This window comes from Mauremys mutica, chromosome 11 (assembly GCF_020497125.1).
Source record: "Mauremys mutica isolate MM-2020 ecotype Southern chromosome 11, ASM2049712v1, whole genome shotgun sequence".
NCBI lineage: Eukaryota > Metazoa > Chordata > Testudines > Geoemydidae > Mauremys > Mauremys mutica.
This window is the reverse complement of record NC_059082.1, coordinates 39,037,763-39,062,050: the sequence shown is the minus strand read 5'-3', so window position 1 is coordinate 39,062,050 and position 24,288 is coordinate 39,037,763. Positions and strand designations below refer to the sequence as shown.

Below are 24,288 nucleotides of genomic sequence, written 5' to 3'. Positions count from 1 at the left end.
ATAGTTCAAGAGAAAGGAGGCTCTGTGAGTATTTGGCTGGGGCAGTGGCATTCGCTTTCTGACCTGAGCTGTTGCATAGTGTTGCTGTTAGATGTTTGCTCCCTGGTGCTCCGAGTGGCGGGCGAAGTGACTGTCAATAGAAGGTGGTCAAGCACTTTGGGATCTGTGAATGGAAGATGCTGTGTAAAGGTCACTCCTCGCCCATCAGCGTTAGGGCAGGTGCGCATTGAGCTCAAACTCTGCATCCTTGAACTAAAATTATCTATGCAGGTTCTGATACTGGGCCCATCATAGTGACTATGAAACTCAAGTGTCTGTCAAGGTCTGTAGTATCACCAAACTATGGGAGAAAAGAAGCGTTTGCCCCATTTTACAGCTGGGGAACTGTAGCACAGAGATACTAAGTGACTTGCCTGAGATCACACAGGAAACCTGTGTCAGAGCCAAGACTTGAACCTAGATCTCTCCTGAGTTCCAGTCCAGTTGTAAACCCACCTGATGGCTGAAGGGCTCAGCCTGCCCGTGGATGAGGCTGGGGAAGCATTTGCAGCTTGGTAACTAGTAAGGACATGAGGATTGTTGGGGAGATGGACTCCTGGTTCCACCAGTACCCATTTCAGCAGGAGCCCAAGATGTCGTTGGATGCTCTGCCCTACCTCAGCCCAGAATGGCTCTTCTGCCTTCATCCCAACAAGCTTCGCCCTCCTGTCCCCTCCCACCAAGAATCCTGGCAGAGTTCAGATGAGCTCTGAAGCACCCCGCAACAAAGTGCTTCAGGCCAGTTTTCCTCTCTCCTGTGCCGGAGGCTATCCCTGCATCTCCCCTGCTGCCCTTAGGACGGAGCAGCCTGTCCTTCCCTGGGATCAGAGGGGAGTAAACAGGTGGAATTTTCCGTCTGTTTGCTCAGCTCTGCCAGCCTGGAGCAGTTCCTGGCCTCTGTATATCAGACAAGTGCAGATTGCCAGAGTTCTCCGCCGCTGCCAGACTCACCTCCTTTCTGCCATCCCAGCCTCTCTGGGCAATGAGCGACTGAAAGCAGAGACCTCCCACTCCTTCCCCCCCCCATCCCTGCCCCGCACAGGAGTGTCCTTTGGTGGCTTCATTTTGTTCCTTTCAAACTTCGAAAGCTTTGTCTCGCTCGCCAACAGAAACTGGTCCAATAAAAGAGATTACCTCTTCTCCCCCTCCCCCCTACTTGTCTCTCCAATATCCTGGGACCGACGCGGTGACAACAACACTGCATACAGACTTCCTCATGTCAGCCTTTCTGGGGTCACCTCAGGACTCGTCAGTTCTCACTGCTCACCTCAAAAGCCAGAGCGATGAAGCAGGTAAGGCAGACTTGGGAAGCAAGAGTGAACAACCACCCTTCTGTGCAAAGGGCTGGCGTTTGGCTGGCAGCAGCCTTCACATATGAGCAAGGATGATTGCCTGTGCTTGAATCTGAAGTAGGAGCCGTCGCGCTGGTGCGGCAGCAGGGATCAGAGAGGAGTTCATTGGAACCCTAGCTAACTAATGTAGAGGAGTCCTAGTATCTTAAAAGAGGTGCTTAATGTTGGCATCTGTAGCTGGGGTGTGGATAGCCATCTAGAAAGCAGAATCAGAGGCATCCCTGAGGGGACAGGATTAAAGAACTAGGATATTGTAGTGACGCTGCTGTGTTGTCTTCAGAGATTATAGATGGAGCTGCTGCATATTATTAAGGATACCTGACATTTTCCATTATAAACCCCTCTTTTGAGTTGTTTATTATTTTGCTAAAGGATCACCATTTGGGCTGAAATTTTTCATGCTGGGTGTCTGGCTGATTTTCTGTGGGAAATTTCAGTGAAAATGGGTCTGCCGTTTCCAATGATGAGGCTAGGGGAAAATAAGGTGTTTTGCTTTGTTTTTGTTTTTTTTTTAATAAAAGCAGGGTTTTGCATGGGTGTAATTTCCTATGTTAAAAGAACACTGTTAAGGCTGCAAAATAAAGCACTGACAAATTAGGAAATGCCAAAATTAAGGTTGTCTATGCAATCTTAATCCAGCCCCCTTGTGCATGTGCATTATCATGCATTCTTTAATTGCATGACCACATACTGTTTTTTCCACAGGACCCGTGCCTCATTCAGTGCGCAGGATGGGGACCTGCTTGAGGGATGCATCAGGGTTATGTAGCGAAGGAGGCTGTTGACTACAAGAACCTGTCTTGTCTGTTGCAGAAGTCGGCAGGGGCATAGTGAATGAGGCAGGGGGCTGCAGGAAGAGAAAAGGTGCTCTTATGGTTAAGGGAGTTGAATGCTGCCTTGGAGAGCTGGATTCTGTCCCCGCCTCTGCCACAGAGTTCCTGTGTGATTCTTGGGCAAGTCATTTAAACCATACTTCACAGGTGGTGGTCACTCGTATATTCCTCATTCTCTGGGTACTTGACTTGCTACCCAGGGGTCTGATTTTCAGAAGTGCTGGGCACTCTTGGCCACAGCTGAAGTCAATGGGAGCTGTGTGGTGAACATATAAAGTGCTATAGAAAGTGAAGGACTCTAAAAATCAGGCCTAAGTGTCTCAAACTGGGCATCCAAAATTAGTGGAAACTTCAATCTCTCTGGGTCTCCATTCCCCATAACAGCCACCCTTCACCTCACAGGGGTGTTGTGAGGCTAAATTAATTTATGTTTGTGAAGCACTCAGGTACTATAGTAATGAGTGCAATAGAAAAGCCCACAAGGAAATTAATAATTCTGCCTTCAGAGCAGCGTGCAATAAATAGTGGACAGTAAATAAGGCCTGGTGCCACACATGTGCAGTAAGGATAAAGCAGAATATTGGAAAGTTGCTCATTCAATTAGCACCATCCATTCTGGGTACTGAAAGAGGCTGGAAAAAATAGCATGGGATCATATATATTATAGATTATTATAATGCACAAGGGGGCGTGGGAAATTAAGGTTGCACAGGCAACTTTAATTCTGCCTTTACTAATTTTTGAGGGCGTCAAGCAGTCTCAGTCATGTTTTTCTGACATTGTTTGTTTGTGCATAATGTGTATGGTGTGATAGTGCTGCGTTACACAGGCCCATGGATTTTTGTGGTCTGGGCCCTACTGTGTAAGAAAAGAGCCTATTAAAAAAGGGCAGTGCAAGTGCTATACAGGTGACAGGATACAGGCACAAGACAGCTTGGTTTAGCTCTTCAGAGGAGACAAAGTGGCGGAGGGAAGAGGATTGCAATCTTACCACCTCTAGGATTGACAATGTGCCAACTAGTGTCTGGCATGTTTTTAATCCAAATCAATACTTTCAAGGTTACAATAGAAAGGAAGGGGTATTACAGTAACCCAAGATGCGAGGGCTAGAGTGGGGAGCTGGAGGTGGAACAAAAGTCAGTGTTGTTTAACAGAGCCATTAGTAATAGTCTTTAGCCACTTTTCTGCTGTAGAACTCAATGCACGTTACAGAGCTGGGCTGGACTTCGCTCTCCCTGTTTTACAGATGGGGATATTGAGGCACAGAGGGTTAAAGCTGGGATTTTCAAAGGATCTAAGGAGAATTAGGTGCCCAACTCCCTTAGGCTGGGATTTTCAAAGGCACCTAAGGGACTCATCTGAGGGCACAAAGCGAGTCAGTGTCAGAGCTGGGAACAGAACAGAGGTCTGGTGCCCTCCCATCTAGACCCTGCAAGCAGGGTTAAAGCAGCAGCATGGCCAAGCATCGAGGACGGGAGATAAAGGAGAGGTGGGGATGATATAGGAAGTCAGACTGGATGACTGAAGTGTAACATTTTTTAACCCTACTGTGGCTGGACCCAAGTTATAACCTGCTCCTTTGGGGCCCTTGCCTCAGTCAGATAAAACCTCACCTTGGAATCCATGGTAAGGGCGGTGCAGGATCACACTGAGCTAAAGAAACCACTGTGAACTTCAACAATGGCAGCCTGGTCTATCAGTAACTTCATCCTTGTGCCACCTGGCCTGTCACAGGGATCTGGAATGACCTACCAGTTCTTTGACTGCTGCTTTTAAATGTTCATTTGTTTGGGGTGGTTCTGTTAGGGGGAAAAAAAGACTCTAATGGCATCATGGGCTTCTATGTTTAGTGTCTCTTGTTAATTTCAGGTCACCAGTGCTTTGTTTACTAGCAAAGGGGGGTCTAAACATTGAATAGTTGGCTTGATGCGTTAATGATTGGGTGAGGGTCTCTCGCCTGTGCTATGCGGAACATCAGACTAGATTATCAGAATGGTCCCTTCTGGCCATAAAAGCTCTGCATCTAAGTTGGGTTGTTTTCTGGCTCACGCATCGCTAGCAACATCAGTTCTGCAACTGGGCCTTGCTTAACAAATCTATGATGATGCAGGAGCTGGGATAGAATCCAGCTCCCTTCTTTATAGACTTCCTGGCTATGCAGAGCTAATGGGAGAAAAAGGGAGCAGGAGCGTATTTTCTGATTACATGAAGAGAGCAGATTTGCTAAGTAGAAAGGAACCATTTTTATAGTCCTTTCTCAGGGTTGCACTGTACTATGTGTGGTTTTTAATCTCCTCCGCCCCCAGATCCCCTAGTGTGGAGAGGTGCAAAAAGGCATTTATTTTTTTCCTAATCCTGCTGCACTCATCATTCTGCATCTTTTAACAACTCAGTGGAACCTGGGCTATCTGGCACATCCCTCTGCAGTTTAACTGGCCATTTCCTTGGCTTGTTTTACACACTATGCTCAACTCTTTGATTCAGTGCTGGGTAAAGTTTTAATGCACATAAGCATTTACCAGACACTTCACTTTACTGCACTCAGTGCAGGATGCCACTTTCTGCCTGTTGATGCACATGGGGTGTTGCAATGTGCAATGTTACACATGTGGTGTATGCAATCCTGTACCTGACCCGCTTGGTGTATTCAGTATTAGAGGGGTAGCTGTGTTAGTCTGGATCTGTAAAAGCAGCAAAGAGTCCTGTGGCACTTATAGACTAACAGACGTATTGGAGCATGAGCTTTCGTGGGTGAATACCCACTTTGTCAGATGCCTGGTGTATTCAGTTCCTCTTCCTCTCCATCTTGTTAGCTTTGGGCAGACAGGTCGGAGGGCTTGTCTATACAGAGAGCTATTCTGGAATAGTTTACTTGGCAATAGCTATTCCGGTCAATTTTCCCATGTAGCCAACTCCTTACCCTAGTATCCTGTGGGGATTAGAATCAGTCCTGGAAAGAATTGTACTTACTTATGCAAGGGCTGAATTTAGCCCTCAGTCCACTCAACCTATAGCAATTCTCTCCATTAGCAGCAGAGCACACTGTGATTGGGCAGGAGAGGTGGCTTTGGTGGTTACTTAGTATAGCTGGAAAGCTATTAGAATGGGAGGAGATTCTAACCCCTATGCCACCTATGTGTCTTTCCCATTATCTCTAGTGATCAGCACTGATATACCGCACAAACAGCAAGAGAATCCACACCTGGCATATTCTGACTCTCCTGGCTCACATTCCCAGAGCTTGAAAGCCCTGGGTATTAACTTCTGTGGACTCCACTGCAATAGAATACCTTGCACATCACTGATCCCAGCTCCACCCCCTTCACCTTCTTAATACAGGCCATTCACTGTTCAGCCAAGCAGGAACCCAGTCTTCAAAAGCTGCTTGGTCTCCTCACAAATAACAAAGGAGCTAAAGATAGCTCAGTGCAGATGAAAAGGCCTGCATGTTAAAACCCTGACTCAGCACAGTCCCATAGTACAAGATGCAAAGAGTCCTGTGGCACCTTATAGACTAACAGACGTTTTGCAGCATGAGCTTTCGTGGGTGAATACCTACTTCTTCGGATGCATAGTACAAGATGCTGCTTTTTCCCTCCTCTCTCCTAATATTAAGATCCCCTGAGTCGGCCTTAGACCAATCTCAGCCTCTAACTATGCTCTGTCCAGAATCAGACTCCGCTTAGCTCCTCACTTAGGGCGTAATTCAAAGTTTATAAAAGTCGGTGGGAGTCTTTCCATTGACTTCAGTGGGGTTTTGGATCAAGGTGTTTAGCGCACTTTACTGTATCCACCATTTGTCCTGTAGTTTGGACTTTCTCTGGCCTCTCTCAGTTGATGGCTCCACTGCAGCTGGCCTTCCCCAGGCAGCCCAACTAGGTTTACTAAATGGGGATTCGGGTACCTTACAAAATTGAGGATTGAGCTACTGAGTTGAATGGTGCAGCTCACACCTTTTTCAGAGCTTTTGTTTCAGGCTGTCTGCAAACTCGGGCAGATATTGCTGCATTAGTTTATAGCTTATGTTCTGAGGGCTTTTTCATATAAAATGTTCTAAAACTCCTAGGTGAGTTAGGAGCTGAAGTTTCATTTTCAAAGGTGATGTGGACACTTAGGAGCCTAACTCTCATGCTTTCAATGGAATTTAGCCTCCTAAATCACTTTACCCATAGTTACTCTCTTCTTTAAATGAGATTGGATTCTGGAAGAAAATTCTGTAGCAGCTTCAGAAAGGCGGGCAGCCATGCATGCATGGAATTTGCATGGCCAAGTGATCACTTTATATACAGAGCTCTGTTTACTATCGTCATCTGATGATCAGCCCAGTGGAGTGTCCACTTCTCAAAATGCACCACAATTAGCACTGTCTCCCTTGTTAGCCATCTCAGCCAAGAATCAGGGAGATTCACTGGATCCTGGTGGCAGATGTCCCCTCTCAGGGTTGAGGCATTTTTGACAGACCATTGTGGGGGAATCTTGCACAGCTGATGCCTGGTATAAACCCAGATAACTTCAGTTTCCAGGGCTATTAATCCAGGATTGAGTGAAGAAGCAAACAATGGGATTCAGCATCATGATGATGTCATTATTATGCCCTGCATGACAAAAACAAATAGGTGGAAAGCTTATGCCAGATGGATTCAGCTGAGTGCCTGTCCCATCTTGAATTAACTAGTTCATTGCCATTCTTTCTCCTCTGCAGCTTCTCTCGCATTGGCCAATAAGGTCTGTAATAATCGGACACTTTCCCACCTGCATCCTGCCAGGTTGGTCCTCATGTTCAGGGCACTTTAAGTGAGTTCGGGGTGGGGGCTGGGGGCATGTGTGAGAAAAGACATTGAATCCGTGGTCACTCTTCCTGCTTGCAGGAGTGAGTTTCATAGTCTAGGTCCAGCTCCTGGGACAGATCTGTCTTGTGCACGCACAAGCCTACCCTTTTTGGGTTGGTTGCTCTGCTGGAATGTTGCTTTCTGGGAGGCGTGTGGCCACGAATGGAGAGGCAGTTTCCAAGAGCTGATCCCAGGGAGGGCTTGGACTGTCAAGACAAAGGGCTCTGTATCCAACAAAAGGGAGTCTGCGCAGAAAGAGGAACCCCAAAGTTGACCTTGCTAGCTGGATGGGCCATTGGGTGTTGTATTTTCAAGGGTGCATGGCCACATTTCCAGAAGTGAGTGTCAGTCACCAATGCATGGATAATGGTGGTCAGGTGTATGTCTGATGGGATGGGGTGCGATCTCCTGACCAGGTACGTACAGATGGAAGTGGGGGTGCTTTTAAGTAATGAGGGGTGCAGTTTCCTTCCTTCTGATTTTCCTTTCATCATTCAGCAGTGCTTCCCATACGGTAAGTGCTATCCTGATTCTTCAGAGGGGGAAACTGAGGCACAAAACTCTCATGATTGTCCGAAGTGTCTCAAGCCTGGGGCAGAGCCATGACTAGATTGAAGGAGTTCCTGACTCCCAGTGTTGTGTTCATTCCTACAGAACACATTGCGACATGCTTAGGCTTGCAGCTCTCTGCAATAGTATTCACAGTTAAAGCCTCCCCCAAATCCTCCGCAGTGTTTCAAATCCAAGTCCAGGATGAGTGACAGACCAGCACTAATAGCTCCATTGCAAATAAAGAGCCTGAATAATCTGTGTGGTCTAATTCGACCCCTCTCAGAAAATGCTGCTTTTGCTGATCGCGTCCATGTTGTGGGCCCAGAGATCATGTCTGGGAGGGGGCTGATGCCAGCAAGCAAAGTCCTTCCTAAATGAGCCGGCTTTCTGCCACCTCCTCTAATCCTGCTTGCTGCTCCCTCAGCTCTCAGCCTCTTTCAGCTTTGTTTTATCTCATTGCCACAGAGCAGAGCGAGCTCTAGGGGTGGCAGGAGTAGTGGGGGAGGGGAATGCTTTGCTTTCTAGCACTTTGCGCTAGAGTGAAGAGAGACCCAGATCCTCAAAGGTATTTAGGCTCCTAACTGTCACTGAAATCAATGGGCATTAGGAGCCTGAATACTTCTGAGGATCTAGGCCAGAGTTCCCAGCAGTGTTTGGGAAGATCAGTTCCAGGATGGTGCCCCAGAAAGACACAACCAACACCCATTCCTTAGGGCTTGGAGCCTCATACCCCGGAGCTGGGATTGTGGGGGGGATCAGGCAGAGGTACAGACTTGTACTGCCAGCAGCTATGTTTAAAGAAGGTGTCTGGCTAGCGCAGTTTTCGTGTGTAATTCCTACCTCAGGGAGGCCCAGTTCATTCGTGTGTGCTTTGAGATCCTTATGTGGAAAGATAAAACTATTGCTACTAGCAGGACAGGAGTTAGACATAATTCCCTGACGTGCAGACAGGGATATTTTTTCTCACTTGTGCTGTGTGGTATAAAGCCAGCCTTTTGGTCTCATTAGAGCAGCTTTGCTGGAGGGCTGTGCCCAGCAGGGTACAGTGCACAGAGCATGGGGCAGGGAGGCAGGCCACCTGGGTTCTATTTAATGCCTTGGTTTCCCTATCTGTCAAACAGGGCTAATGCTTTGAAATCTACAGACCAGAAGTGCTATCTAGGCATTCGGCATGGCCATTTATTGAATGTGGCTCCATTTTGAGCTACAGAAAGGACTTTAATTGCACCCTCAAAGTACTCTAAGGAACTGAAAGGTCAAGGTTCTAATACCATTCAGGATCACAGCTATTGCCCTGTGGAACCATGTTGTGTCTGGGTTGGAAGATGGCTGCTTGAATCACAGTGTAGGGTGTAGCTGGGCCCATCCCCTGCCTTGGCTAGTTATCTACAGTGTGATTTGGCGAACGAGGTTGCTGCTTTATTAAAGGTCCTGTTTCATACTGGCCACGTGTGGCCTTCCATCTGAGGGTCTCAATCACATCACTAAAAATTAAGCCCCTTCACGCACCCCTGAGGTAGGCAGATATTATCCGCAGGGGAAGGACACTGAAGCATAGAGAAAGAAAGTGACTCAAAGGCCTGGTCTACACTGGGGGGGTGGGGGATTGATGTAAGATACGCAACTTCAGCTATGAGAATAGCGTAGCTGAAGTCAACATATCTTAGAGTGACTTAGATTGACTTACTTTGCGTCCTTGCGGTGCAGGATCAACGGCCGCCGCTCCCTCGTGGACTCCGCTTCCACCTCTCGCCCTGGTGGAGTTCCGGAGTCGACGGGGAGTGTGTTTGGGGATCGATGTACATTGATCCCTGATAGATCAATCACTACCCGCTGATTCGGTGGGTAGTGTAGACATACCCTCAGAGTGATTCGGGGCAGACCTGCGAATAGAACCCCTGCATCCTGACACTCACTGCATGGCTTTAACTACCAGACAGTGCTTCCTGCTGCGTTAAACTTGAACAGGATGGGGCACGGGGAGGGCCTCCAAGCTGACTTCGGGCAAAGAGACGAGGAAGTTACATTGGCAGTGTCAGATGAAGAATGTCAAATGTTTATTACAGCTACAACTCTGTAACGCAAATAAATATTGGTCCCAATATTTTCTCTCTGCCATCTAGCGACCTGTGAGGGAGTAAAACAGGGGAAAGAGGCACTATGAAGAGCAAGGAACAAGGCTGATTGCAAAGGGTTTGGCTCTGTGACCTACCATTGTAGAAAGAGAGGGCCAGATCCTCAGCTAGTGTAAATCAGCAGCAGCCTCTGCCACTTTACACCAGCTAGGGATCTGGCCCAGAATACTTGGAATCTGTTAGCACCCATTGTGCATTTGTTTCCAGTGACTGTGATTTCTGGAGCCATTCGTTCCAGCCTCCAGGGCAAGATAAAGTCAGAGGCATAATTCTTTTGTCTGTGCTTAAAGTGCAGGACCTTTTGGTATCTGTCTCAGAGAGGTTAGTGGTGTCCTGAGGTGATAGGCTGTCATGCCATGAGTGGATTGCTGCTGCCACCCATCTTGCTCTGAGGGAGGTGACATAGGGATATCACTGATTCTTCAGTGCTTTGAAAACAGTGATTTAGCTGAGGACACGGCTACCGAGGCAGCTGGAGAGACCACAGGCAAACCTCCCAGCCCATTGACTGGAGCAGTCCCAGTTCCCCTATCAGGGCAGGTGGGACAAGAATTAATAATGAACAAAGCATGTTAATCAGTATCCAGGGCATTATCGTCAATTCTCAGTGAAACAAAAATAAACCAGTGCAGGTCTATGGGGTATCGCCAGCTCTGCTTAACTGCGTTAGCACTGCTTCAGATAGCAGGTACACAGCACTCCACGTCCTTTCAGCTCTGTACATGATCTGCCCTTGATCTTGAGGTTATAGCTGGAGCCTGGGAACCAGGCGCTCCTGAGTCCTAGTCCTGGCTCTTGTCCCTGACTCACTGTGTGACTTTGGCTGAGTCACCTAATCGCTCTGCATCGGTGTCCCATTGGTAAAACTTCAGTTTGCTGTCCATGTGCAGCTAACTGACAGGCAGCTTTGCTGTGAAAGGACTAATCAGCCAAATCTGCTGCAAATTGGTAATTGGAAGTGGGTCTGATGGAGGTTTTCTAGCCAGACTCGTAAGGTTCATAGTTGCTGAAGAGGGGCTCTGAATTGCCAACTTTCTAATTGCACGAAACCGAACGCCCTGGCCCCAACTCCTGCCCCAAGGCCCTGCCCTGCCCCTTCTCTGAGGCCCTTTCCTCCCACTCACTCCACTCTCCCTCCCTCCGTTGCTCACTCTCCCCACCCTCATTCACTTTCACTGGGCTGGGGCAGGGGACGGCGGTGTGGGAGGGGGTGAGGGCTCCAGGGTAGGGCCAGAAATGAGGGGTTCAGGGTGCGGGACTCTGGCTGGGGGTGCAGGCTCTGGGCTGAGGCCAGGGATGAGGGATTTGGGGTGCAGCATGGGGCTCTGGGCTGGAGCAGAGGGGTTTGGAGTGAGGGTGGGGGTTCCAACCTGGGGCAGGGGGTTCGGGGTGGGGACTCTGGCCAGGCGGCACTTACCTCAGGCGGCTCCCGGTTGGCAGCACAGGGAGGCTAAGGCAGGCTCCCTGCCTGCCCTAGCTCCATGCTGCTCCCTGAAGCAGATGGCATGTCTGGCCCCTAGACGGAGGCGTGGCCAGGCGACACTGTACAGTTCCCAGCCAATAGGAGCTGTGGAGCTGGCGCTTGGGGCGGAAGCAGCGCAAGGAGCTTCCCTGGCTGCCCCTGCACCTAGAGGCCGGACATACTGGCCCCTTCCAGGGAGCTGTGCAGAGTCAGGGCAGTCCTTCTGCGCTGCTGACCGGACTTTTAACGGCCCAGTCAGCAGTGCTGACCACAGCCGCCAGGGTCCCTTTTCGACCAGGGGTTCCAGTCAAAAACCAGACCCCTACAAACCCTACCCTGAATCAGAGAGGCCTCTGCTTTGGTGGCACTTGAGAAATGCATTGACCTGGAGTCTTACTCAAATTCAGAGAACCGAAGGGACCTGATTCTGCATCAGTGAAGTCAATGGGAGTTGCAGTGGGAAATGTAACAGAGCGGGCATGTAGACAGAGTGCCTGGTTATGGAATTTATCTGTGCTATCTGAAATGCATTGCAATGCATCTCTGAAGTCCTGGAGTCTGAAGATCATCCTGTGCATTTTCTTTTCAAGAAAAAAACACCTAGGAAACTCTATTAAAAAAACAAACAAACTTGTTAATAGAACATTAAGGTTGCACAGGTAAGGATTTAAAAATCAGGAAATGGTTGAGGTAATGCATGTATAACCTTAACTCTGCCCCCTTGTGCCAATGCTTCTATGATACCACCTTTCAATTACATGATCATGTGTTATTCCTAATTTTTCCTGATCCCTTTGATCCACAAGTGTAGCATGTTGTAGTGTTGTGTAGTATTCTGTGTGTGCCACTTGGAGTCCATGAAATTTACATATATGAAGAATACACACAAAATCATACATATCCAGAATACCATAGATTAATCATTGTAGCACAGATATTCTGAGCTACATCAGTGATGGATCTGTGGAAGTACCTAGCTAGCATAATACTGCCATCTTGCTGGAATATAGATAGGCTAATTAAATTCACAGCTAAGTTAGCTTCATAACTAGTTGTTGAAAATAAAATGTACAGCAGAGATAAGGACTATAAAGATATAGAGACAATAAAGATGTATGTAAAAAAGAATTAAACAATAAAAGTATGCTGGACCATTATGACAATGAAAGGAATTAAAACTTTACAAGACGCAGCATGTGTGAAAACTGTTGTACTGTACTGTGTTGTTTGAGAACTGCACAATCACATGGTTTAATGCTACTGCAAGAATACATATGCCCAAGGGGGCAGAGTTAAGATTCCATGTGCAACCTTGTCTTGGACACTTCTGAACTTTGGTCTGATTAGGTGTGTAACTGTTCCAGTGAGATATTTGATAGGGTGGAATCCATTTGCTCTCAGCTCAAAAATAATGTGGCTCAAGGGTGAAGACCGAGGGGTTTTTGGCATGTGTGTAGGGAGGGAGAGCAAATGCAGAACCACTAAAGGTCTGGGTTGATCTGTTTGAGGTCAGGGATATGGATAGTGTAGTGGGGATCTGGGAACGGGGTGTGTGCATGGTTAAGAAAGAGATACGGTTAAGACTGGGATATTGGGTGGGGGGATAGGGATGCAGATCCATAGGAAAGATCCACTGTTAGAATACTTTGTCCAGTTCTGGTGTCCACAATTCAAGAAGGAAGTTAATACATTGGGGAGGGTTCAGAGAAGAGCCACGAGAATGATTAAAGGGTTGGAAAATCTGCCTTATAGTGATACAGTCAGGGAGCTCAGTCTATAAACGAGAGAGAAGGCTAAGGGGTGACTTGATCACAGTTTATAAGTACCTACATGGGGAACAAAACTTTAATAAAGGGCTCTTCAGTCTAGCAGACAAAAGCACAACACATCTAATGGCTGGAAGTTGAAGCTAGACAAATTCAGATTGGAAATAGGATGCACATTTTTAACAGTGACGGTAACTATCCATTGGAACAACGTACTAAGGGCTGTGGTGGATTCTCCATCGCTGGCAATTTTTAAATCAAGGCTGGATGTTTTTCTAAAAGATCTACTCTGGTTCCAACTGGAATTAATCCCGGAATGTCCTGTAAACTGTGTTATGCAGGAGGTCAGACTAGAGGATCACAGTGGTCCCCTCTGGGATCTATAAAAGGTCCAGGATGGGTGTGGGGCATGCGATGACAGAGAGAGGAAAAGCTGGATCAGTAAGTCTCAGAAGTAGGTAGGTTTGCAGGCAAGTAGCTCAGAAATAATAGAGCAAGAAAGGAAGGAGCTGTCACCCTGCAGGGCTCCTGAAGTGAGCAGCAGAGAGGATGGAGTCCAGGTTGTGAAGTCTGGTAAATTACCAACAGGGAACGGCCGGGCCAGTCAGAATACTGATACCATTAATAAACAGGTGCGTGGTGTAACATGGACAGGTGTGACGAGTGTGGGGGAGTGGAGGAAATGGGGGACTCGAAGATAGCAGCAGTAAGTCATAGACTAGTTACATGTATGTAACAAGTTACATGTAGTACAAACATGAATGTAACTAATCTGTGACCTCATATCACACCAATGTCTCTTGCCCTCACTGTCCTTCCTGTTCCTCACAGTGCATGCTCCCTCCTTCCTCGCCCCTCCCTCCCCCCACCACGTGTCTTAAATTGGCTCAGAAGGTCTCTGGGGTAGGGGCTACACCCTGCTCTGTTTGTTTATGTGCAGCACCTAGCACGACAGGGCACCGATCCTCTGGCTGCTCATGTTGTACTAGTAATTCAAACTGAAAGTCAGCTGTGTTCTGCTTGGCTAGCCTGTCGCTGCTGATGCGAAGTGGCAGGGCCTTAGCAGGGAGGAGGGCTCTGGACTGGACTGACTGGAGCAGAAGCCATACTGATTATTAACAGCAACTGAGATGACTCCCTGCCTTCTGCCTCTCTACCTGGAACTATTTAAAGAGGGCCTGTCATAGGTCTCACCCCCACTTAGAGCTGTTGGGTTCCAATGTGGGGACCTGCACTGGTTTCCCTCTAAACTAAAATCCTAGTTTAGATCTAGTAAAAGCTGCCACCACTCAATCAGGTATGTGGATTGAGACACAGTCCTTCCCCAAAATCCTAGGGGATTCCAAGAGCCCCAAATCCATGGAGTTCTTACACCCAGGAGAAATAAACCATTCCCCCCTGCTTTCTCCCCCCTTCCTTTTCCTAGGAGAGACACCGGGATCTAACTACAGAGGGATACCTCCCCCCTCCTCTTTCCCTGAGAATCCACCCAAGGAAAGACCAACCAAGTCCTTAATAGAAAAGAAAAGAATTTATTAAAGAATAAAAAAAAAAAGAAAGTAACTGTCTCTGTAACCAAGATGCAAAAATACAGGGTCTAAACTTATCAATCTCTGGAGAGAATTCCCCCTCCTTTCTTTCTCAGTAAAAGCAATAACAGCAAACAGGAATAAAGAATTTCCTTTAGCAAAACACACAATTGCAAATATAGAAAGCAACTCAAAAGACTAATCCGCCTTTCTAATTAATACTCACTATTAAATAGTAGAAACTACTCCAGGAGAACTTGGAGACATGACTGGTCTCTCTTAGATCCAAAGAGAGCTCTAACAAAGAACACAGACAAAGGCTTCCCTCCACAGAGATTTGAAATTATCTTGTTTCTGATTGGTCCTCTGGTCAGGTGGTCATCAGGTACTGCATGTTAACCCTTTACAGGTAAAAGAGACCTTAACCCTTAACTATCTGTTTATGACAGGGCCACTGACATCTGCACTGGCAGGTGGTCTCTGGGGCTGCTGGATAGCTGGCAGCCTGCTGGCTGATTGGGGCTGTGCTTTCACACTGTCTGCCTGCTGGGTCCCACCAGGAGCTGGCAAAGCATAGGCTCTGCTGGTGAACTCTGCTGCTCTGGCTCTTGCTTAGCACACAGGCAGGCTGGACTGTGTCCTCCTCCCAGCCAAGGCCCTGAGGATGCTTTACCAGGGCAGAAATCTTCAGCAGGAGGAAAGCAATTCCCCTGAATGGGAACCCAGTCTACGAGCTTCTCCCTTAGTCTTTGGGATCTACTCTCTGCCTGATGGCTCTGCTGCAGGCTGGTACCACCTCTCACACAACCAGCAAGAGCTCCTGCTCCGCTCCTGCTCTCTGCAGCCAGTAGGATGGCATATGTGGATCCTGAACACCCAGCTCTCACCCTTTGCCAGGCCATCATCATCTTCTGCAAAGGAATGATAGAAGGGGTGGTGGCTCTCCTCTTCTTCTGGCTGTTCATCCAAGTCCTGCTCAACAAACATCAGCAAGGTTGGTCTCTTTCCTTCCCCCAACCCTCCCTTCCCTAGGTACATGGATTTTGTATCTTGTCTCTTGCCACATAGCTCTCCAGCCTGTTAGATCTGTTTGTATGGGGGAGTGAGCCTTTATTCCTTATGGCCTAGAGCTGGACAGCGGGGTTTGGACAATCCCGTTTTTGTCCCTTCCTTCACTCCCTTATCCGCTGCCACCCTCCCAGGAGTGAGAGGAAAGTCATCGGTTGCTCCCGCATGAGCTAATGAACCAGGAGACGTTTGCAGCTGGGCATTAATCGCAAAAGGATTTAAAACGTGAACTCGCACTCCTGGGCATGCTCTGGGGACAGGCCCTGGGGAAGGGGCTCCTCCAGGCTGGTGACTTCATCAGTTATTTATAGAGTGCCCATGCCTAGCTCTACAGAGGCCCAGCATGTGCTCGAGACAGGGATGGCAGGTGGGGCCTGTCCCGGAGAGCTTGCAGTCTAAAAGGAGCAGTGGTTGGGTATTGGAGAGGAGCTTGGGAACCTGGCCAAATGGCAAAGTGGTTGTATCGACATGACATCATCATGGCACAACCCAAATGCCTAGCACAAGGGTGCATTGAGCTCTACTGTGGCTGATTCGGATGGGCTGGAATTCCCCGAGCACTGTCAGTTACCTCCACTCCAGGGGCTTTCCAAGCTCTCTGCATTACGGCTGGTTTATAAAGTAGGGACTCTGAGCTCCCCAAGGTGAGATGGGAACTCCGTCGTGCAGCACTGCCGAGCGCTAGGAAGGAACTGCGCGCGCACCTTCACAACCCTGGTTTCTGCTCCCCACCCTGCCCCATTGCACCATGATGCCCAAGTTCTTCCCCCTCGCCCCTGCTCCTGCAGGCTGCTGAGATGCAAACCAGCCATAATGCAGCTGCTCTGAGTCATGCTGCAGATGGAACGCCATGGACTGACACCTCCTCTGTCACTTAGACTGGGGCTTGTTGGCACTGAGCCCAGGGAACATTGTTGACTGAGCTGAATAGAATTTCTGATGGATTCTGGCCAAAATTTTCCAACTTGGGAGCCTAAAGGTAGGGCTCCTAAATCCATACATAGGCTCTTAGATACAAGTCTGGGCTGATTTTTGAGCGGCGTGGCACACCTGCAGCTCCCGCTGAAGTGTACAAGGTCTCTGGGTACGTGGCACGTCTTCAGATCAGGATTTTTTTTTCTGAATCAAATTTTAGCCACTCAAGTTTGAAACTATTGGCCTTGCTTTAGGCACCCTGGGATGCTACACAAACCCTTTAGATAGTCCTCAGCCTGAGTCCATTGCTGGGAAGGGACATGAGAGGAATGCCTGGATGGACTATGTTCAGTCTCCTCCCCAAGGCCTGAATGGATGCCCAGTCTCCTCAGACCGGGAGGGCAGCGGCCTCTTTATTTTTCATGCAGGCATCTTTCACTTTGCCTTAACCCTACGTTACTCCATCCCTATGCCCAAGAGATCATCCAACTCCATAAATCAATCCTGGCATCCATTTTGTTCTCTGAGTCAAAATTTCCAAGTTAGTGCTGATAAAGAAACAAATAATGTACTAGAACTAAAGGACTAAAAAGATCTTAGTTTCCATCCCTGTTCGGAAACTGGCTGGAAGTCAAGAGCATGGGAACTGCCTTAAATATTTAGGGCAGATTGTCTCCTGTCCTGGTTACTCCACATATGGGATTGGAAGCTTGGTGACTTTTGACACCCGGGTTGCCCCATTGAACCTACTGATCCAGATCTACCACGGCATCCAAGGTGGATTAGCACTGGCGCTCGAGCGCTACTGCAACCTGCTTCCCATTCCAGGCTTTGAGGTCGAGATGTCAACATGTTCCTTCACTCTTGGCCCTGCAGCCATAGGGAGGAGGTTGGGGCCATCATGCTCAATTACTGGGGGTGGGAGGAGGTGTCTCATGTGGCAGTTCCACTGGCTGACTTACAGTAAGACAGGTGTGGATGGGTAGTGAGGGGAGCTACATCTAGCTCTCCTAGGCTGGCATGGACAGCATCATGGGGGGGTGAGTGCAGGATGGGAAATCGCTGGGGCACTGAGGGAACCTTGAGAGTCAGGGGAGAATGTCAAGGCTGAGTTTACCATCATGATCCTACCATGCATGCAGTGTTTGCAGTGCCGCATGCCACTGCCACACAACCAGCTGCTGTCTGCGTCAGGGCACCTCCACTTCCAGGCTGTTTGCCCTTCCTCTAGCACATGTGGGGTCACCCCATGGCTGTCAACGAAGCCTCAGACCCACTGACCGGGAAAGGAGGCTGAAGAGAGGATTCTGTGTTTTTTCCCCTGGGTGTTTGACTGGCGTCAATCATGTGTCTTACATAAACAGTGCGTCAACTCGGCTGTGGGGCTGATAAGAGGAGGTTTTTTTCCATGGCCATTATCTTGTTTAGGGTGAGGCTGGATTTATTTTAGCCTTGCGACGGATGTGTTGATCTGATGTAATAATTCCAACTCCGCTCAGGAACGGTGCTCAGAGAGAATGGAGCGCTGCAGATGCTGACACCCCCAGCACAGCTCTCTGACCCTACTCCTTTCTCTTATCACTCGATATTACACAGTAATCTTGCCAGGCATGTCCTGTGCGGTGATGAGAGAGGGCCTGACAGGTTTGGTTTAGTAACAGCACAGAATTGAACCACTGGCTCTGACTGTTCCTGGGGTGTGAGTGTGTATCTGGATTTTGACTGCTGTGCAGTTGCTGGTGATTGCCAAGATTCAGTTGTCATCAACCTATTTTCATAGATCTTAAGATCATAGAGAGTTGGACTGGGACCTAGGTTCTATACCTGGCTCTGACACTGGCTTGCTGAGTGACCTTGGGCTCTTCATCACCCTGTGCCTCAGTTTACCAATCTGTAAAATGGGGGTCCTGATACTGACCTCCTTTGAGAATAGCTGGGTATTATTATTATAAGGGACGATTCTGATCACTTCGTCCTTGGAGGGGTGATGTGAACTCCTGATTTCTGATGAGCTGAAGGAGGTACCTGCCCAATCAGTCTAGCTGTGGCATTTGTAATAGGCCCATTGTCGTAGAACACAGGTACAAACTGCTACATCTTAATCACATTTCCCACCCACTGGCCAGGCACCTTCTGCCAAATGCCTTCTGGTCACACGGGAGCTCTGCTACCTGCAGCCCCCTTCATATACTCATGCTGTAATTCTTCTCTGCTCCATTTAGTGCATTTGCAGATGCTCCTTGGAGTGGGGCTGGCTCTTCTGTGCTTCTGCCTTCTCCTGGGCTGTGCCGTGTGCTGGCGTCGAAATGAGAGGCGCAACCAGAGCAACAGGAAAGAGCAGGCACCGACCAACACTCTGGTGGAGCTGGGGCCTGCTCTGCCTTCCCAGACCACCACCGTGCCCATCCAGCAACAGTACGTGGAGCTAGAGGGAGAGGTGCTGGAATGTGCAGGGAATGACTCGCTGGGTTCTCCTGGAGCTGGCAGCCCGCCACGGAGCATGTTGCATGGGAGGGCCTCTTTACCCAGCATCCCTTTCTCCCAGAAGCTTGGCCTGTTCTCCAAGACAGAGCCGGGCTGGGAGCGCCGGTCCACCATCTTTGGGGAGACTGACAAGAGCAGCTTGCTGACTTGTCCTGTTCTGGGAGCCAGCGTCCGCCAGTCATCCACCATGCCAGGGAGCATCTCCAGCGCCAGCCCCAAGCAGTGGCCCCAACTCCACTTCATCCTGTTCTACTCCCAGCCTGAGGCCACACTCACTGTGACGGTGATCAGCGTGTCCCACCTGCCCAAGGGCTTTCGAAGCAGCCGGGACTCCTATGTCAAAGTGTACCTGCTCCCCAAGTTCATCGAGCCCCAGCGCACAGCTGTGCGCAGGAAGAGCCTCAACCCCGAGTTCCGAGAGCAGTTCCAGTTCGGCCGCTACCACCTGGAGGAGCTGAGGGGCTTCACCCTGCGCTTCGCTGTCTATGTGAAGGAGTTTCGCAGCTTCAGGGACTCCTTTATTGGGGAAGTGATGTTCCCGTGTGCCCACGTTACTTGGAACCCCGAGGCAGCCTCCAGCTACACCCGGGAGCTGTCAACCACCAAAACCAAACTCAAAAAGGTCAGGACTGGGTCACTGAACTAATAGTACCCAGTGGGGATAGTGCTGGCTGAGGTCTCCAGGGCCCCAGAGACTTAAAGGTCCACCTGTACGGATGCAAAGGGAGAACTTTTTCATTACAGAACCTCTATGTCATTCAGTGGAATTCCCCTCACAGGACAAGTGAGGACTGGGTGTATCACCACTTCCCTCTGCTATATGGGATACCAGACCAGCTCATGTCTGATCATGCATCCTGTAAGGGCCGCAGATCCAAAAAGATCCTCCTTTAGCTCAAGATGAAGCGAAGTCAGCCTTAGCTGGAAGCAGAGCAGCTGGGCGGGAGGTAGGGTGACCAGATAGCAAGTGTGAAAAATCGGGACAGAGGGTACGGGGGTAATAGGATCCTATATAAGAAAAAGCCCCCAAAATCGGGACTGTCCTTATAAAATCGGGACATCTGGTCACCCTAGCGGGAGGGCATATGTGATGGGGGTAAGTGGGTGGGAAATCCTTTGGCTGTGGTAAGAACGTGAAGGACTTTCCATTCTGAAGCTCCTGGATGGGCCTGACCTTTGTTTCGGTCTCAGTGGCGGCTAGGTGCCCTGGAGGCTGCGGGGAGGAGGTGAGATTGGTGGGTGTTTCATTGTCTCCTGCTGTCCATGTTGTTTCAGTGTCTCAGTGCTCAGGACATGAGCTACGGCGCTGCGTGCTCCCAGTCCTCGTCCCTGGGCCAGCTCTTCATTGTCCTCCAATACCAGGCTCTAGCCAATCGTATCAAGGTGCTGGTCCGCAAGGCAGAGAATCTGGGCCGGCTCACCCGCATGCCAGGGGCACCAGGTAGGGAGGTGCAGAGGGAACCCCTCCAACAAGGCTGAGGGGCAGACCAGGTTCAATAGGCCTCGGCAGCGGGAAGGACTTCGGTGGCACCGGTAATAGTATTCCTGTTGTAGAACATACAGTTATGTCATTTAAAAGTCCTCGGGATCTGCTATGGTACATGCCCCTCTCAGTTACAGACCCCCTGGACCATGGAGTCTGGGCATCTCTGCTATAGGCCCTATCAGCCCCCCACCCAATGGCCTGTACAGCACACACTTAACCCTATGAGGAGCATGCCCATGGTGACACCCCTGCGACCATGGTTAGAATGAAGATATTTTCAGTACAGGGGAAATGTGGGCTAAAGTGAGGGATCCAGAATGGGGGGGATCACAGTTGTGGGATTTCCAATTTCCCTCACAGAGGTGACACATTGGGGTGGGGGGGCATAAGGGGACATGTGCCCCCATTTGCTCCTTGGCTTGTACTGGGCATGCTCAGTAACACTGCTGAAGCCGACTGCCCTCCCTCTCCCCCACCCCCTTATTGGCAGGCACCGGTCCTCTCTGCCCCTTTGTTCTAACCCTTCTTTGCATCCCACTTTCCCAAGCCCAGCAGTGGCAGATCCCGTTGCCTTCCTGGGAGCAGGGGTAGAAGGGTTGTGAAGCCTCTAGCCAGGCCAATGCTGTAGGCTGCTAGTGAAGAGAGTAGCTGGCTCAGATGCCTTCTCTTGTTTAAATGACCTTCCGAGGCCCGGGGCCCTCTGACCAGCACTTATGGGAGTGTCCAGTGCTTCAAAGCTCTCTCCATTCAATCCCGATAGCTCCACAGGGCCTGACACAGAGCTTCTGGGAGACAGGACTCACCTATTCAGCTGCCCCAACTTACCTCCTCATGAGCCTCGCTGCGTCCAAGCAAACCTGTGTCTGTTCACAGCAGATCCCATGTGCTGTCAGCAGTCTCTTTATTCTCCTATTCCATTCCCAGACCACTACGTTGTCATTCAGTTTTACTGTGATGGGCGAGTCATGGACACGAAAGAGACCAAGTCCATAGCCGGCTACAACCCCGTGTGGAACACGCCCTTCCTCTTCAATGTCCCTGCAGGAGACATCCAGGAGCAGCAGCTGTGCCTGGAGTTCACTGTCATGCAGGTTGGAGGGACAGGAGCGGGAACCTGTGTGCATCAGATGGTGCATTAGCATGCTGCAGGGCATAAGGGGTGGGGGCAGTATTTATCAGTGCAGGCACTGATTCCTTCCAGAGCAGGCAGGTAACAGTGGAGCATTTGCAGGGGCAGGCTGGCAAGTGGGTGGTGACATATGCAAGGAGGTTTGTTGAAGTGATTTGATGCTCGGGGGCATTTTCAGGGGGATTGGTACCAGTAGGCACTCAGTGCCCTGGGGAAGTGTTTTTACTGTGGGAAGGTTGGCTCCTATAATATATGGAGATATACCTACCTATCTCCTAGAACTGGAAGGGACCCTGAAAGGTCATTGAGTCCAGCCCCCTGCCTTCACTAGGCAGGACCAAGTACTGAGTTTGCCCCAGATCCCTAAGTGGCCCCCTCAAGGATTGAACTCACAAGCCTGGGTTTAGCAGGCCAATGCTCAAACCACTGAGCTATCCCTCCTTGAGTTAGCTATCTGTCCCTCCTCAGTGGAATGTTAAGGGGTTTGTCAAGGCAGCTGGCACTTGTATGGGGTTGGCACACATGGTGGCATTTGGAAGGGGCTATGGGGGTGTTGGCACAGGTGATATTGGCAGAGGAGGTGCTGGGACTTGTTGCTGGCAAGGGGCTGTCGGAATGGGATGGCATTTCCAGGGGAGGGGCTGTTTGCTGAGCCTTCTGGCTGGTTCTCCCATTGACTCCTCCCTGCCTCATGCTGCCTTTCCCCTTCCTCCCCAAAGGCTCGTCTCTATACGCGCAGCTGCACCCTGGGCCGAGTGCTGATTGGGCCCCACGCCCCAGAGGCAGGGCTGCTCCACTGGAAGGAGATGTGCTGCCGAGGGCACGTGGAATCCGCGCGGTGGCATGTGATTCAGCCGAATGTTTTCAGTCTCTCCCCTTGAAGTTCCCTACGGTCAGTCGGCAGGTGACTCATTGAAGCTCATCAGTTGGAGCAGGACAGGGAAGTCAGTGCTGATGCCTGAGCGGGTGATTCCCGCTGGCTGCATGGCTGCGTTGAAGAACTGCAGTCATGTCAGAAGTGTCGTCTCCTACGTGGTGCAAGTCTGCTCTGTGCTGCCCTGGATGGCCCTGAGGCCACCAAGAGGGGGAGCAGCAAGGAACTTGAAACAAAGCCAGAGACTTTCCTTGTTAAGTATCTTAGATAGAGAGCATGTGTCTGAAATTAAAGGGAAAGAGCCTCACCGTCAGCTCCTGGCTGCTGTTGGGACATTGGCCCAGGGAAGGGAGCACTGGCAGCAGCAGTGAAAGGAGGGCAGGAGATGGGCACAGGAACATGAGATGTGGAAAGGAGCAGAGGGAAGTGGGAGCACGGAAAGGAGAGGAAAGAACATGGACAGATGAAAAGAGGAAGCTTCATGTGTTCCAGACTTGCTCAGGAGGATTCCAGGCTGGCCTGTCAACAAAGCTAGTTGTCCCCAATCCCCAAACCAAGACAGTAACCAGTGATCAAATTTAAAACAGCCTTGGAGGCCCTGACCCACATCCAGTCTGAGGATAACCAGGTGCAACACCATTGACTTCACTGTAGTTATGATGACCACTTACCCCATGCTTGATGCTCTTGTGAAGTCAGTAGAATTACACCTGCTTTGGGCTGGGTGTGGCCCCTGCTGCATTTTTGTGAATTCTGCTCAGCATAACATGTACGATCAGTGTTGCAGTCACAGTCCAGTCTGTTCCAGTCCACTCGTAGGGAACAGCCAGATCACACATGGATGAAATGTCAGCCTTGATTCCTAGATCTCTGTGTAAGAAAGCCCAAGCTAGCTGTACTGTGTAGAGCACTGATCTGTGGGGTCCCTGTGAAGGAGGAACCCATGTGCCCTAAGCATGGGCAAGGAAGAGGTCACGGAAGGGCTGGAAGGCCATTTTCCCTATCCCCAACTTCCTGCATAAAATACCAGATTCCATCCCATTCTCCCACCTCATTGTTTTATAATGGAGTGTCGAACTGTTGCACATCTCACCTTGGACCTGCCCTGGGATGCATCCCTCTGGTGCATAATCCTCCCTGCTTTACTTGGGCCTACAGTTCTGGAGTTCAGAGCTGCTGCTGGAGGAACAGGGCTACAAGGTGAAAAAAGGAAGATTGCAGGGATGAGGTCCAGCAGGTGGATCCAGGAGAGCCCAGCTTCCTGTGATTCTGCTGATGTCACTGAATCTTCGGAGGGATTCCCTTGTTAAGCCATGGTCCCCCTTCCAGCACAACACTGAGGTAATGCTGGCAGTGCCGGCTTGGCATAGAGCAGCCACAGCTTGCTGGCCTGTTACTGCCAATGCAGTCGTAGTTTTATGCCTATTCCAATGGCCAACCCATCACCCCAACATCTCTTCATTCAGATCCTCTTATCAAATCTGCAACCATAGCAGTCAGTTACTTAACACAGTCCCCAGTCAATGAAAAATACACCCCTCCCCCCAGGGTAATAGGTAAGGTAATAGCCTGGAAACTTATTTTTAAAACACAGCAGCTTTCCATAGAGGCTAGGTGGTCTCCCAAGATGCCAGACAGGAAGTGACATCATTGGGAAGGCCCCAGGGAGCCATCACTATAGTGCAGGGCCCAGGCCTGCAGCCCCACATCTGGTTGCTGGCTCAGACCTTTGTGTTTTCTATCCAAACAAATAAAAGGAATTTGTTCTGAAGGTGTGTTGCTGCCTCTGTGATGTCATTCCTGCCATGTGACTGTACCGATGTCAGAACAATATT

At 49.7% G+C, this 24,288-nt stretch overlaps 1 protein-coding gene across 3 annotated transcripts; it reads left to right on the top strand.

Annotated features, from left to right (window-relative positions):
* The first annotated feature begins 1,132 nt into the window (after positions 1-1,132).
* On the top strand, positions 1,133-24,214 carry LOC123343556 (synaptotagmin-7-like). Of its 3 annotated transcripts, none has more exons than XM_044978687.1 (5): positions 1,133-1,331; positions 18,703-19,586; positions 20,240-20,405; positions 21,375-21,541; positions 22,299-24,214. In XM_044978687.1, exons 1-5 carry the CDS (start codon positions 1,256-1,258, stop codon positions 22,458-22,460), a joined length of 1,455 nt encoding a protein of 484 aa, XP_044834622.1. In that variant the 5' UTR covers positions 1,133-1,255; the 3' UTR covers positions 22,461-24,214. The 3 variants fall into 3 exon arrangements, 2 of the variants coding, with proteins under 2 accessions (XP_044834622.1, XP_044834621.1); XM_044978686.1 differs by lacking the exon at positions 1,133-1,331 and adding an exon at positions 15,001-15,491; XR_006572273.1 differs by lacking the exons at positions 1,133-1,331; positions 22,299-24,214 and adding an exon at positions 15,001-15,491 and having other exon boundaries at positions 20,240-20,497; positions 21,375-21,510.
* The last annotated feature ends 74 nt before the right edge of the window (positions 24,215-24,288 follow it).

Coding starts and splice junctions, on each gene's coding strand:
- LOC123343556 (XM_044978686.1), top strand. CDS start 15,350: ATGGCATATGTGGATCCTGAACACCCAGCTCTCACCCTTTGCCAGGCC. Junction 15,492..18,702: donor GCTCAACAAACATCAGCAAG/GTTGGTCTCTTT, acceptor TGCTCCATTTAG/TGCATTTGCAGATGCTCCTT. Junction 20,406..21,374: donor CCGCATGCCAGGGGCACCAG/GTAGGGAGGTGC, acceptor TTCCATTCCCAG/ACCACTACGTTGTCATTCAG.